At 50.6% G+C, this 15296-nt stretch overlaps 3 protein-coding genes across 3 annotated transcripts; all 3 read left to right on the top strand.

Annotated features, from left to right (window-relative positions):
* Positions 1-367: 367 nt before the first annotated feature.
* On the top strand, positions 368-1514 carry Asppvi_002309 (putative lipase/esterase; the record flags this gene model as incomplete). Its single annotated transcript, XM_043298299.1, has 4 exons — positions 368-638; positions 691-1116; positions 1166-1350; positions 1404-1514. The coding sequence occupies 4 exons, from the start codon at positions 368-370 to the stop codon at positions 1512-1514; spliced, it is 993 nt and encodes a 330-aa protein (XP_043154234.1).
* A 2780-nt stretch (positions 1515-4294) lies between these two features.
* On the top strand, positions 4295-11669 carry ags3 (alpha-1,3-glucan synthase Ags3; the record flags this gene model as incomplete). Its single annotated transcript, XM_043298298.1, has 4 exons — positions 4295-4654; positions 4702-4877; positions 4933-11568; positions 11621-11669. The coding sequence occupies 4 exons, from the start codon at positions 4295-4297 to the stop codon at positions 11667-11669; spliced, it is 7221 nt and encodes a 2406-aa protein (XP_043154233.1).
* A 2124-nt stretch (positions 11670-13793) lies between these two features.
* Asppvi_002307 (uncharacterized protein) lies at positions 13794-14235 on the top strand (the record flags this gene model as incomplete). The annotated part of the gene is made up of 2 exons (XM_043298297.1): positions 13794-14002; positions 14160-14235. The coding sequence occupies 2 exons, from the start codon at positions 13794-13796 to the stop codon at positions 14233-14235; spliced, it is 285 nt and encodes a 94-aa protein (XP_043154232.1).
* Between the last annotated feature and the right edge of the window lie 1061 nt (positions 14236-15296).

Here is a 15296-nt window from a genome sequence, read left to right as displayed (position 1 = left end):
CTGAAACTATTAGTGATGCTTCGGTCAAGCTCACAGGGCGTATGGTTCAGGGCTCATTTGCTATTGTACAAGTAGAACCATGACTCCATGAGCTAACTGTTATCAGCTGAACAATGAACAGGGAGAGGAGCACTAGGGAAGTGATTGACGGGATATATCTGGCGAGATTATCTGGGATGACCCGTACGATACGGAGTAGTCTCCCCATATCCGAGTGGGATCAATCTACTCCGTAAAGAATACGAGAAATGATAACCTGCTGCCTAACCCCACTTCTAATCTGAGTCTGCGATACCTCGTGGGATATCAGCTCGAATAGCTCTTTCCCGTGACCAGCATCAGAGAGTAATCCACCACATACGGTAAGATGTCTTTGCTCCATTCCGAATGGACTGCGTTTCTCGCGCAGAATCCCACTGTCAGCCATGACGACGAGAGCAGAAACGAGCGTTTCTTCTCTTCCCCGGAAAATCGTGTACTTGCCGAACAAGTATCAAGCGTTGAAACGACCGTCCCAGCCAGGGACAATCACCGGATCCCTATTCGGATTTACACTCACAAAGTCCGCTCCTCTGATGCGATTGTCATATTCTACCACTCTGGAGGCTTTGTGCATGGCTCTCCGGACACGGAAGATAGTGTGTGACTTACTCTCACCGCCAGGGAGAAAATGGCTGACCGAAAACAAAGTCTCGTGCAGGCACATGGCACTAGGCGGACCCAGCACCGTCATCAGCGTTGACTATCGGCTTAGCCCAGAGCATCAGTATCCTGTCCCGATAAACGACGGATGGGATGCGTTTGAGTACATTGTCACCAATCTCTCCACCCTCTTGCCGAAGCACGGCACTTCGGCCAGGGTAGTGATCAGTGGGACGTCATCAGGCGGACAGCTCGCCGCCATTGTCTCACAGAAGGCGAGAGACTGGATACGAGATCCAACGAAGGCAACTGCTGCTGCAGGTGTCACTCTCAGCGGAGTCCTGCTCCGCGCTCCGGTGACTGTACGTGGCACGGATGCGGCGCTGATCCCACCCTGTTTCAGGGATTTGCACAAGTCGTGGACTGAGAAGCTGGAGACGAACCTTGACAGACAAGGCATGGCAGAGAATCATGGTCTGTTTAGAATATAAGTCGGTTGATATGGATATTAACGATTCTCCAGATCTACTTGGGGTCCCATGTGCAGAGAGAGCGCAGCCCGAGGCTTATCCTCTCTGGGGCCGGTTTGACGAGCTGCCAAAGACGTACGTCCAGATATGCGAAGTCGATATCCTCCGCGATGACGCAGTGTGCTATGTGCAAGGTCTTCAGAATGCAGGCATTGAAGTGCAGGTCTCATTCTATAAGGTATCCTTCCGGCAGATAGTTGTTCTGAGGAGAAATGGCTGACAAAATTAAAGTCTCTGCCGCATATTTTTTGGGTATATGCGCCTCAATTGGAGGTATCCAGACAAGCGCAAGAAGATTGTGTCAATGGTTTGAGATGGCTGTTAGGGCTGACTGAGCAATGAACCGAGCCGACTGATACTGTGGTAAGGAAAGGGTGACTGTCGTTTGCATATCTGTCTTTAGAGGTACTTGAAGACGGTGTAGATTTAAGTTATCTAGAAGTAGGATAAGACGGAGAAGGACTGCTTAAAGCCTGTTCGTGTTGGGTCCCTTTCTGAACAAACACGCTCTTTGATACTTTGATAACCATCTAAGACATAAATTGATGATGAATGGACAAAATCTGACAAATCAGCCCTGGTAATCATTCTCAGGAATCAGCCTTGTCAGTGTTGGCATGGTTTATCAATGTCTCGTCCGAAGCGACTTGTCCTGGCGGATGCCGACAAGGTACCGTTCCGAGTAGAAATTATCATCATAGGAAGAGGCTTTAAAGGTTGATTGTTGACGGTATGGCGAAGTTACTCGATAAGTACCCGTATAGTATATCCAATGATTTGTGTCAGTAACAGCCTAAACCGCATGATTTGGTCCAATCTTCAACACTACATACTACATAGTCGCAGAGTAATCGATGACAGATCGATCTAACAGATGCAGCTAGGCAAAGACCAACAGGATGGAAGAACCTTGACATGACAAAATGTTGGTTTAGGTCTTAATGATTTTCTGCAAAGCCCGCTGGTGCCTTACTACGGGCAGTGTCAACCAGGGAAGATCCTTGTCCGGGTAAATATCCGACATTCCTCTTTGTAGACTTAAGAAGCACAATGACTAGAAGGGTTGATATAAAGTTGGAAGTGAGTATGCTGCTGATTAGAAGGTCTAACATCGGAAGTGACTCTCTCCTTAACTCCATTCTTTTTATGAGTTTAAGAGGTACTTGACCAAGGGTTGTCTGGCCGAAATGTATGATCTAGGCAGCAATAATACACCAAGAGGTCATTCTCTTGTGAAATGTGACCTCCTCCAATAACAGCCTTAACAACCCACATTCTGAGCTGAAGTGCAGGTTTGATTTCCAGAAATTATTGGATGCATATATGCAGAATAAATAAGAATGAAGTCCCAATTCTAGTAACCTGTCGATCTAACCTAATAGAGATAGAAAGGATGTTATATCAGTAAGAATGGTATAAAAACTCTAAGCGCTTTCTGTAGATGGGTAGATCAAAGCATGAGGATCTAGCAATATCTTTAATTAGTCAACCCAGAAATGACTGGTTCCTTTGCCTGGTTGACATTATATCCTGCCATGTTAATGTCTGTGGCTGTCTGTGCGATCTCTGGTCAGAACGGGCCCGCTTAAATGAATGATAATCAAGGTTCTTACCCAGAGTACTCTTAATGTATATCCGGCCCTCTATAGAATTCTGACATGCAGAAGTAGTCTGCGACAATACTATATTGTTACTTGGAAATATGTCGTACGCAATGAGCATAGCTGTTAAGCCTGTTATTGAATGTCGGGATACTATTCCAGACCGCTTTTTTATTGGTGTTCCGGGTCAATCTTAGACCTGGATCGTCCTTGATCCACCTGTGCTGGTGGCCTCGAAGGTAAGGTTGTCCCCGAAGTGCACCATTTGGTACAGACCCATGTTGATGTCTACTCTGTAGTACCCCTCTACACTCTACACTCTACACATTTATTAGCCTATCGTGCTATTAACCGGCCTGTTACCTGAAAAGGAAATGATGTGCTCGGCCGGTTCGGGTCTCAAGGAGTCGGACGGGATCGTCAATTCGATCATCCTGTAATTCCGTCGTCAGTCATAGGCAGGACGAGAGGTCTAGCTTGAAAGATCGTTGGCTAGGTGTCGGAGTTGGACGCCACTTACGGGACCCTGAGATATATATAACCGCGGCACGGATGCACATGCCGAGTGGGCGGTCCACAACGGAACCCGGTGCTTGTTTCGACTTGATAGGCGAAACCTCGGACCTATGCTAGAATTTTCTGCTTTGCTTGCTTGGCCTTGATAACAACTGCTTCACTAAGGCGAATAGCGGGTCGATCGGGTTGACCTAGCCCGTATCTTGTAGATACTACTGCGTATTACTCCGTACAGTACTGCTCATTGGGCTTGGAGGCCGTTTAAGTCCCACCGACACAGTATCGCGATCGGGCCCTCTCACAAAGTGTAATCTGCTTCATAATATTAGGCGAGTGGGTTAACACGAGAATGAATAAGAAGTGATACCATGTATTCGATGAGTAACATGATAGTTGATGTTGTTCTCGAGAAACTTTACTACCTAGTATTGGAGTTCTTTGCAGCCTATAGCTAGACCACATGACAAGGATGTAGCATTACTGTGTCTTTCGTAATCGTGCAGTGGCTTCTGACAGAATCCTTCTGATCCCTCCAGATAAGTCCAGAGAAGTCCACCCCCCTGCAGATACGACTTAATATCGCCAACTAAAGGCTCCAATTTGAAAGAATTTCTCAGAATAGCCACAGAAAAACAGTCGAAGTGATGTCGTGGCGCGTGGTTGGCAGCCCACCGCTACCCCACCGCTGTGGAACTGTTCCAGATGTCTCATGTCGTTTGATTGTTGAGACACCAGTCTGTCGTCATTATATGGAGACTGGCAAGAGTTTTAGTGAGACAATGGCCACCTGCATACAGTGGATAGTCTGGACGCAGCCTGCTCAGCGCTGGGTGACTTTTCTCCCCGCTGTTCCATCTCCAGTGTCATTCTTCCTCTGAGTTGACAGACCACTCGTTTTTTTTTGTCTTTTGTTTTTTTACCATTGTTCCTTTGGCTCTTCCGCATCTCAGAGCATGATCGATTGACTCTGTTCACTACTCCCGAGAGCTTGAAGGCACTTCAGAAATGTTCACGGAGACGCAGCGCTCGGCCGCTCTCATCCTGTCATTGCTGAGCGTCAGTGCACTGTGTTGGCCCTATACCGAGTCGCTCGTTGATTATAACTTGAACGAAAACAGATCGGCGGAATCGCCGATTGACTACTGGGGAGAATGGCCGAATCATAAATACCACCCTTCGCCGGACAACTGGCGCTTCCCCGTCTACACAATCTTCCTGGACCGCATCGCCAACGGTGATCCAACAAATGACGATATCAACGGTACGGCTTTCGAGCATGTATTGAACTCCAACCAGATGCGTCATGGAGGGGATCTGGTTGGGCTGATTGATACGCTGGACTATATCAGGGGCATGGGTTTCAAGGTGCGTTTGAACCGCTTCCGTGTCTGATCTGTTACTTACATATGTAGGCTATCTACTTTGCTGGAACTGGCTTGATGAACCTCCCTTGGGCCTACGATGGCTACTCGCCGGTCGATACGACTCTGCTGGACATGCACCATGGCACACTGGAAGACTGGAGACGGACCATCACCGAGATTCACAACCGTGATATGTATGTGATCATGGACAATACGCTGGCAACGTAAGTGTGTGCCCCGGCAAACGTTGTATTACCGCAAGCTTACTTTAATATGCAGTCTGAGCAACCTGATCGGTTTCAAAGGCCACCTCAACACCTCAGCCGATTTTCGGCCAGACGAATATGAGGTCGAGTGGATCACGGATCGACAGTATGCGGATTTCAAGTTCAGCAACGAGTACAACAAGTCTTGTGACTATCCGAAATTCTGGAATGAGACTGGCTTTCCGTTGATGTCTGGCGGGGTCGAGGAATTGAAGGGTTGTTATAATAGTGATTTTGATCAGTATGGAGAACTAGAGGCATTTGGTAACTTCCCTGACTGGAAGCGCCAGCTCACCAAGTTCGCCTCGGTGCAAGATCGGCTGCGTGAATGGCACAAGCCCGTGCGTGATATTATCACCAGGCATTACTGTATTCAAATTGCTAGTTTGGATATTGATGGTTTCCGCTATGACAAAGCTGTTCAGGCGACCCTGGAGCCCCTGGGCGAGATGTCCGCGGCATTCCGCGAATGTGCGAAGAAATATGGCAAGCATAATTTCTTTATACCTGGCGAGATCACATCTGGCAATACCTTCGGCAGTCTCTATCTTGGTCGTGGGCGCCAGCCAAATCAGTGGCCGAAGTCCGCGGGCGCTGCTGTCAAGCTGAAGAACGATTCAGACGCTCAGAACTTTCTCAGAGAGGACGGCCACCAGGCGTTGGATGCTGCCGCGTTCCACTATACTATCTACCGTTCGATGACCCGTTTCCTGGGAATGGACGGTAACCTTGTTGCCGGCTTCGACTTGCCTACGGATTTCATTGAGGCATGGAACGGGATGCTTGTGTCCAACGATTTCCTAAACCCCCTCACCGGCCAACTCGACCCGAGGCATATGTATGGCGTGTCGAATCAAGATAACTTTCGCTGGCCCGCGATCAAAAACGGCACGGAGAAGTACCTTCTGGGCCTTTTCATTGTCACACTGGAGCTCCCTGGCATTCCCCTCATTCTGTGGGGCGAGGAGCAGGATATGTACGTTTTCGATGCCACTGCAACGAACTATCTCTTTGGTCGACAGCCGATGACTTACCAGACCGCATGGTGGACGCATGGCTGCTTCAACTTGAATACCACCAAATTCTACAACTTCCCAAATGAAAGGGGTCTGTACGGCTGTCACGACATCACCGTCACTTACGACCAGCGCAATCCTGCTCACCCACTTCGCAATATCATGAAGCGCATGTTCGAAATCCGGGAGCACTATCCCGTTGCTAATGATGGCTTTTATCTCCAGACCCTCTCCCAGCTTACCAGGGATGTGTATCTTCCTGGTTCATCGACCACCCCCACAGTGACTGGTCTGTGGTCGGTCTTGCGAAGCTACTTCCCCGGGGTCCAGACAGAGGCGTCTAAGGGCAACAACAGTATTTGGCTTGTGTATCATAATGACAACCAGACTAAAACCTACGGCGGTGACTGCAAGAATCGGAATACCGCGTTATTGGCCCCATACAAGTCGGGGACGAAGCTGAAGAATGTGTTCTCCCCTTACGACGAGCTCACTTTGGAAGATGGTCCTGGCGAAATTGAAGTCCAGGGAAGCACCGAGTCATACGGCTGCGCTCGCAACATGACTCTCCTTCCATGGGAATACCGCGCCTATGTGGAGGCCGATAGCTTTGTTGAGCCTGGTCCCACTGTTACCGAGTTCGTTCCCGGCCACGACGCACGTTTGTTGTCCGCGGAAGACACGGGGGAAACAGTCGACATTCAGCTTGGATACTCAAAGGAGATGGACTGTACTGGCGTCACCCAAGCGATCTCCCTGAACTCTACCACCCAGAAGGGCATCACACCGACTCTCGATACATCCAGCGTCAACTGCGGCAAAGTCACTCCACGGACAAGCAGTCATCACTACGTTGGGGAGGTCCCCACTGTCTGGACATGGTCCGCCAAGCTGAAAAACGTTCACCATGGTATCCACCAGCTGACCGTCAAAAACGTCACGACAACGTCCGGAGCTCGAACCAACGCCGTCGACCGGTTCTTGTTCCGGATGGGAACTCCAACGAACCCGCTGATGACCCCGCTCGCCAACTACTCCACCAGCCTTGTGCACAAATCCGACGACGGCAGCATTTACATTCAGCATGAGGCCGCCGGAGCTGACCTGTTCCGCTACTCAACGACTTTCGGTCGGACATGGTCAAATTGGACAACGTATACCGGTGGGAACACGACKATTGACATTGCTCCTTGGACCGGCACGGATGCTCAGAAATGGAAGGGAACTCACGTCCGCGTACAGTATTTTTCGAGGCTTACCGGTAGTAGTGACTACATCCAGGAAGGTGACCATGACTGGGAGGATAGTGTGCCCCGGAGATTCCCTCATTTGTGGTGGAACGGACCGTACAATCAGTACGGCTATGATGCCGGACTGGATAGCAGAATGAGGTACGACACCAAGGAGGGTCGCTGGAAGTATGATTTCGTGTATGAGTGGCCATCTGTGGGACAGATCAGTGTCTGGGGAGTGGGTCCAGATGGCTTGCCAGATCCTACGGAGGTCTATGGCGACGTAGGTAACGCGTCTGTGGTCCAAAAGCTTCCTCCATCCTATCTCTCGTCGAACGTGATCAATATAACCACGTTGCCTCCATTTCCGCACCTCGGCTGGACCATCTCTCTAAATGATGCCAATCTTCGATACGAGATGACGCCCGTCGGGTCTGGATGGGTACAGCTCGTCCTCTTCATACTCCTGTGGGTTGTTCCCATCCTAATGGGCCTTGCTGGTGCCTTTATCTTTATGAGAACGTTCTACCGCGTCAAGCTGAACACGGATGGTACTGCAGCTAAAGAGGATAAGCTGCCGCTGCTCTGGCGCAAGGTCAAAGCCCAGTTCGCCGGAGAGGATGACTCGGACATGGCAATATCCGACAAGGCCGTGCTGCCGGACAATGCTGTTGCAGGCGCGCCCGAACACCGACGTACGGTTTTGATCGCCACCATGGAATACCTCATCCAGGACTGGAAGGTCAAGGTCAAGATCGGTGGTCTGGGAGTCATGGCACAACTAATGTCTGAGAACCTGAGGCACCAGAACCTTATCTGGGTGGTCCCTTGCGTTGGCGACATTGAATATCCAGAAGACACACCAGCAGAGCCCATGGTAGTCACCATCCTTGACAAGCCCTATCTGGTGAATGTGCAATACCACGTCGTGGAGAATATCACCTATGTCCTCCTCGATGCTCCAGTTTTTCGGCAGCAGACGAAAGCCGAGCCCTACCCCCCACGGATGGATGACCTCGACAGCGCAGTCTACTATTCGGCATGGAACCAGTGTATTGCGGAGACGATCAAGCGATTCCCTTCGATCGATCTCTACCACATCAACGATTTCCATGGCTGCTTGGCTCCCCTTTATCTGCTGCCAACACGAACTGTTCCAGTCTGCCTATCGCTGCACAACGCGGAGTTCCAGGGCCTCTGGCCGTTAAGGACCCAACAAGAGAAGAAGGAAGTTTGCTCAGTTTTTAATCTTCCCATTGAAACCGCAACCAAATACTGTCAGTTTGGAAACGTATTCAATCTTCTTCATACAGGCGCAAGCTACCTTCGATTTCATCAGCGCGGTTTCGGTGCGGTTGGCGTGTCCAAGAAGTACGGAAAGCGCTCATGGGCTCGCTACCCGATCTTCTGGAGCCTTGACAAAATCGGCAGTCTTCCGAACCCAGACCCCTCGGATACTGGTGCCGTCGGCGATGGGGCTGAGACAAATGTTTCAATCCCGTCTCCTGAAGATCGGATTAGAGACAAACTGCAAGCACAGAAGTGGGCTGGCCTGAAGGAAGATCCCAATGCCGACCTTCTCGTGTTTGTCGGACGGTGGTCGAAGCAGAAGGGGGTAGATTTGATTGCCGACGTTATGCCAGCAATACTGTCAGCCAGACCTCACGTCCAGCTGATCTGCGTTGGGCCCATTATTGACCTGTATGGCAAGCTGGCTGCTATCAAGCTGGAGCGCATCATGGCCATGTTCCCAGGTCGCGTGTTGTCCAAGCCAGAGTTTACCATCTTGCCCCCGTACGTGTTTTCCGGCGCTAACTTCGCTCTGATTCCGTCTCGGGACGAGCCATTTGGGCTGGTTGCCGTCGAGTTCGGTCGTAAAGGTGCGCTGGGAATTGGCTCTCGCATTGGAGGTCTAGGTCAAATGCCCGGTTGGTGGTACACGGTGGAATCCGACGCGACCCGCCATCTGTTGCACCAGTTGAGGACTGCCATCAAATCCGCACTGGATTCGGACCAGGAGACTCGGGAAGAAATGCGCACGAACTCCGCCAAGCAACGATTCCCTGTGTTGGAATGGATTCAGAAGCTCGAAACCTTGCAACAGACGGCCATACAAATCCATCATACAAAGAACAAGAACACTGTCGCTGGTCCCATGCCGGAGTCGCAGATCTACTGGGAGATGCAGAACATGCGGGACTCCACGGTGAGTCTGCCTGGATTGGCTCAGTCTGTCCCAGACGGTCTGGAGACGCCGCCTTCAAGAGTGATGCTCAACGCCGAGTCGCGGCTTCAAGAACTGCAGGCGGACGACGGAAATAGGAGCAGTCTGGGTCGTAAACTCTCCCTGGGTCGACGAGCTGGACCTGGCCAGGGCAGAAATCGTCTAGTCAAAAAGTCACTGCGCGACAGTCAGGTGGCCGAGAACCAGCTGGATGAGGAGGCCACCGACGCCGACGCCGAAGCCGATGAGGATGACTCCAATTCGCACCGGGTGGACTATATCTCCACTGATGAGGCTATGAGGGCAGTCAGTCACGCTCTTGGATATCAAGACACCGGCGAATCCGTAGGAAACGGAAACGGAAATGGGAACAGCATTACGCCGCCGTACCATTCCATGCCAGGCTCACCGTACTTCGTCTCGCGGGCTTCGTCTCCAGCGCCGAGGACGCCTTCAGATATGCCTCAATACCCATTCCAATTGGCACTTAATTCCGGCGAGGGCATGCCGTTCGTTCATTCCCGCAATGTCTCCGTCCTGTCTCTGCCGTCGGTGATGGGCGACCACAATCGGCAAGTCTTCGAGTTGCAAAAGGTTGATCCGACCTTTACGGATAGCATGGGCCACTTCACCCGGCGGTTCGAGCAACTGCTGAACAACTTGGACAAGAAGAACTCGATGACGGACTGCTGCATCGAGACATACTTGATGAAGAGCGAGCGCAAGTTTTATAATATGTACAACGATGCGCAGCTGAAACACCACGCCAAGGAGTCTATTTCTTCTTCGGCCAGTCCGGACCAGCTCGACCATGAGACGCAGTATAACCGCCTCTCGACCGCCACGGCCGGTTCGGACCCGAGCGACTCCGATGAGATCGATCGCTGGCTTTCCCGGCTGGGGTACAGGCGCCCTATGGCCGTCCAGCGGTTCATGCGACGACGGATCGGAAACTGGCCCGTCTATGCTCTATTCCTAGGCCTTGGACAGATCATCGCGACCAACTCCGCTCAAATTACCCTGCTTGTCGGCCAGGTAGGCGAGACAGCAACCAAGTTATATGTGATCGCAGCGATCTACTGCGTCTCATCGATTGCATGGTGGTTCATGTACGCCCGTCTGCCAGCGGTGTTCGTGCTCAGTCTCCCATGGTTCATATACTGCCTGGCGTTTATTGTAATTGGCGTGTCTCCCTTTGGACTGTCGGCAGTCGGACGTGGATGGGCTCAAAATGTAGCTGCAGGCGTCTACGCCGCGGCATCGTCTAGCGGTTCGTTGTTCTTCGCCCTCAACTTCGGCGACCAGGGCGCCGTCCCCGTCAAGGATTGGATGTTCCGCGCCAGTCTCATCCAGGGAATTTCACAGCTGTACACCGTCGCACTATGGTACTGGAGCTCCAAGGTCACCGCCACGGAAATTGGAGGCGTGTCCACCCTCGCATTGAACACCTGGAGGCTCACTGCCGTAGTGATGCCGATTGCCGCGGTATGCTTCTTCATCGGCGTGCTCCTTGCCCTGGGCCTGCCCAAATACTACCGCCAAGCGCCAAGTAGGATCCTCTACTTCTACACTTCGCTCTTCCGTCGCCGCATCGTCCTCTGGTTCTTCTTCATGGTCATCGTGCAGAACTGGTTCCTCGCCGCCGCCTTCGGCCGCAACTGGTCGTTCCTCTGGTCCTCCAAACACGCCAAGACATGGGAGGTCGTCATCCTCGTGGTCGCCTTCTTCATCATCCTCTGGGTCCTCATTCTCTTTGTCTTCCGCGCGCTGTCCAAGGAGCACAGCTGGATCCTCCCCGTCTTCGGTCTCAGTCTGGGCTCCCCGCGCTGGGCGCAAACATGGTGGGGAACGTCCAATATCGGCTACTATCTCCCTTGGGCGGGGAGCCTGACGTCGGGTGCCATCGTCTCCAGATGTCTGTGGCTTTGGCTCGGCGTCCTCGATGAGATCCAGCAGGTTGGTCTGGGTATGATCCTCCTGCAGACCCTGACAAGAGTGCATGTCTGCTTCGTCCTCCTAGCTGCGCAGGCCGTGGGATCGATCGCTACCATCTGCGCGCGCGGATTTGCACCGAATAGACTCGGGCCGGACGGTATCTCGCCGAATGTCGGCACGTCGGTGGATAAGATTGCTAACGCATGGTTCTGGATTGCCTTGTTTTTCCAGCTTTTGGCCAGGTAAGACTCTGTCTCATTATGTCCTGACGGGCTATATACTAACTGCATACAGCTTTGGCTTCCTTCTGTTCTACCGTAAAGAGCAGCTTAATCGGCCATAGCCCGCTTAATGTTTTACGTAGTTGGTTTAATGACTCAGGTTTATAGACGGCGTTTGGACTCTCTGTGTATAGTTGTACTATAGAGGTAATTTGGTTTTATAATGAATAATATGAATCATATGACCAAAAAGCCCTGGTTTTGTTCATATACTCCTGTTCGAGAGAGTCCAAGAGGAAGGTGGCCAGCCAGTGCGTTCCTCGAGACTACGCCTCATACTTCATTCACACATTCGGTAAATGGCCATAGTGATACAAGCTAGATGCATTCACTTGGGAGACAAAAGTAAGACAACATGAGAGATATACTATATTTACTGTCTCATATGGACAACACAGTGAATAGATACTTGGACATATTCACTTCATACTGTTGATCTCCCTGCCAGGCGCCGAAATATAAGACTCTTACCAGGACATAAACTTTGCCAACTACTACTGACAAACCCTCTCATATGCTTATTGAAGAAATCAGATGGAACCAATTGTGATCTTCGTTACTCCCGCGATGCAGTATGCGGTACTATTGAAGCTGTACGAAATGCTCTGTATACAGTCTCTGGTTTACCATGGAGCTGATTACCAACACTGGAGATGCGCAATCAGGTCGGTGTAGGACCAATCTGGAACCAGGTTCAGGGGCTAACGGTATACTCTTCCTGTTTACCATCCACAGAGACTCAGGAGTGAGTTTATATCTTTCCAACTCATACCGTACCCTCGCAAGCTGCGGTATAGAGGCGAGGAACCCTCAACGTCGTTAGGGAGGAAGGCCCTGCGACACTGACCGCCTGTTAAGAGTTTCTCTCCTCTATGGAGGAGAAACTTGATGAATTTGGTGTGATTACAACAGAGATCACTTCCTTGACCAAAGACTCCCTGGACATACTAAATGAAAGACACTTACGGTAAGTTCATTTCCCCATAGTATATGTTCTGATAAGCTTACAACAGGTGTAGGTACTCGTGCAACTCTCCGTAGACTCAAGTACGGAGGGGCTCTGAATCCGGGTCTTCCCTGCATGAAGTCGAAGTCCTCTTAGGCACTCGTATCGTTCCGCTCTGTCTTCGACGAGTGGTCCCATTCAGAGGCCTTGATCCCTTAGCCCTACGGCGAAGCGACAGTTAATGAGTTTATGAGCAAATTTCGGGGCTCGTAAGCCCAGCCATAGCCCCGTTAAGTGTTTTATGGGCGGTTTACTAACTCTATACTAGTTAGAAAACTTGTGATGGCGCTGTATATGTGTCAGGCCGACGCTTTCCGACTATTGCACTAGAAGTGGGGTATAGTGAGAGTTTCAAAGACATGAAGAGCGATGCTCAACTTCTGTTGAAAGGTTCTGGTGGCAGAATAGGCACTGTCATAGTTTGAGCTTCTCGTCCTGAGTTTATTAGAGTTCGGCCTCTGTCTCCAAAAACAGCCGCAGCGAAGGCCGCGGAATAGACGAAGAAGACAAAGAGCAGCTCAGGAAAGACTGTTAAACCCAAGCTTCAGCTGAACAGTCAAGGGAAGAGTCTGCAATGGAGAGAACTGCTACGTCAACGGCTGCCCCCCTCAGCCATGGCTACTGTCTGACGGAGACGGACAGCCAGAGAACCCAGACAATGGAATACAATCGAGCCTTACGTATTAGACCAACTGATACCCCCTAAACACGTCAAGCTTTCAGACATGCAGGTTTTCAAGGTAATCACGAAAAATCCCTCACCGTGGAGAGGAAGTACAGCAATTGGCCTCTTGACTTTACTCAGCGATGTGGCATCCAGCCTGGCCGGACGCCAACCAGCCCGACAGTTTTTATTCAAAAGGGTTCGAGATACTATCACGCAGCGCGAGCCCAGCCTTTTACGGGTCAGATCAGAACGTCAAGCCAGGCGTTATTCGTCGTCAGTCCGAGGAGGCAGATGCTGCCTTAGGGGAGTTCCATGATAGAATAGAGGCATTCGCAAGCAACAATTGCCCGCTTCTGACGCGTTGAACCGGTCCTCGCCAACCTCTCGAAGCGGGTACGGAAGGTGTTCTTCAAAGTTGACGCGGCAAACGGAGACTGGGCAGTCCCATTAGCCACTGAGCACTCATTCAAGACGGGATTCAACACCATCCTTGGGCAGTACTGCTATCTCCGGATGGGACAAGGATTGACTGGAGCCGCTGGGACATACTCGAAACTAAAGGATCTCGTGATGGAACCAATACCGGCGCCATGTCCCGAACCTGCACTCGCAGTCCAGACGAAGACACAGTACGTAGTAGAATGGCCTACATACGACCATTTCTTCAAGGCTATCACTATGATACAAGAAGTGCCAAGGCTGTTTGGAAAGGAGGGAGAAAGGTGAGTACCATATACTAAAGTACCCGGCAGAACTGTATCTGCCAACCGGGACTTCCCCCCATGAGCGGGTGAGATATTCCAAGTGCTTCGGGGCCTTAAGAGAGAAAAAGGTGAGAATGGACTAAATTTATAAGAAGCTATTCTAACATCCCTATAGAGATCTGCGGAGCAGATCCGGCAACCAGGTTGCAGAGCAGCTTGGCATCACTGAGGACAGCATCTATGCCACCTAGGATGACGGCAATTCAGCATGGGAGTCTGAGACTGAGACAAACTCATCCATCGAGGAGAAGCGCTGGCGCCACGATGACATTAAGAGCTTTGGGCCTAATGCGATACCAAATCTTCCGAAACAAGAGCTGTAGGCATGCTACAATGTTGCCGAGACATCTAGAGCTCAGTATATGAAGAATCATACGTGGCGATGGTGGTCGTTGTGCTCGAAGGAGGCCATCTACGACTTTATGATGGCGGTGCTTGATCTACGCAAAATTTCCAAAGAGAAGATCCTCGCAAAACCACCACATGAATACTTTACAGCGACTGATCGTGCTTGTTTCCGGTCTCTACAGTACTCAGTTGATATCCGGCCAAATGAGTGGATAGATCTTCCAGGACCGGTAGAGTGGTGGCTGGATGATTAATCCAGACAAACTGATTCGAGCTAGAGACTTCATATATTATGTTATGTCTTTTCTCTAGCCAAGTTCGCAAATGAATACAGAAACAGCGATAATTAACTGTTCTCCGCCACAGAGTGGAATCGTCACGATGACAGCCCACGATTGATGCTTCGCATTGCCCTTCACCTATTTTACTTCGAGTCCACTGTGCTGAAGAGGCAGAGAGTGAGTCTCGACCAGTATACCAACTATACCTCTATATCTGCTATCTATGAGCTGACTTCTTCTAGCTCTTGTTCTCCACCCAAATCAAACGAGCCACAAAAACTCATTTTCTTCTGGATAGAGATGAGAGATGAGCTCTAATGGAGCAGGTGAACAGACTGATCTTGTGCTGTGAATGGTCGTATTGAGTTCCAATGTTGCGCACGAAATCTGTCAAGACCAGTTTAACCCTGGCAAAGTCATCAGCGCATATACCGAAAGGTAGTTGAGGAGGAAATGTCGACGCGTGAATCAATTGGAGAACATGGTGTATTTCTTGGATTCTTTGGGAGGTGGAATCATCCTTTGTTAAAATATTATACCACCATGACTGTGATATACACCCCCTAGAATGAGAGTACATCGTCCGGACACCTTTTGGTCCAGCGTATTCTTCCGGAAGAAAT

This window comes from Aspergillus pseudoviridinutans (assembly GCF_018340605.1).
Source record: "Aspergillus pseudoviridinutans IFM 55266 DNA, scaffold_2, whole genome shotgun sequence".
Lineage (NCBI taxonomy): Eukaryota > Fungi > Ascomycota > Eurotiomycetes > Eurotiales > Aspergillaceae > Aspergillus > Aspergillus pseudoviridinutans.
This window is presented reverse-complemented; position numbering and strand designations above follow the sequence as displayed.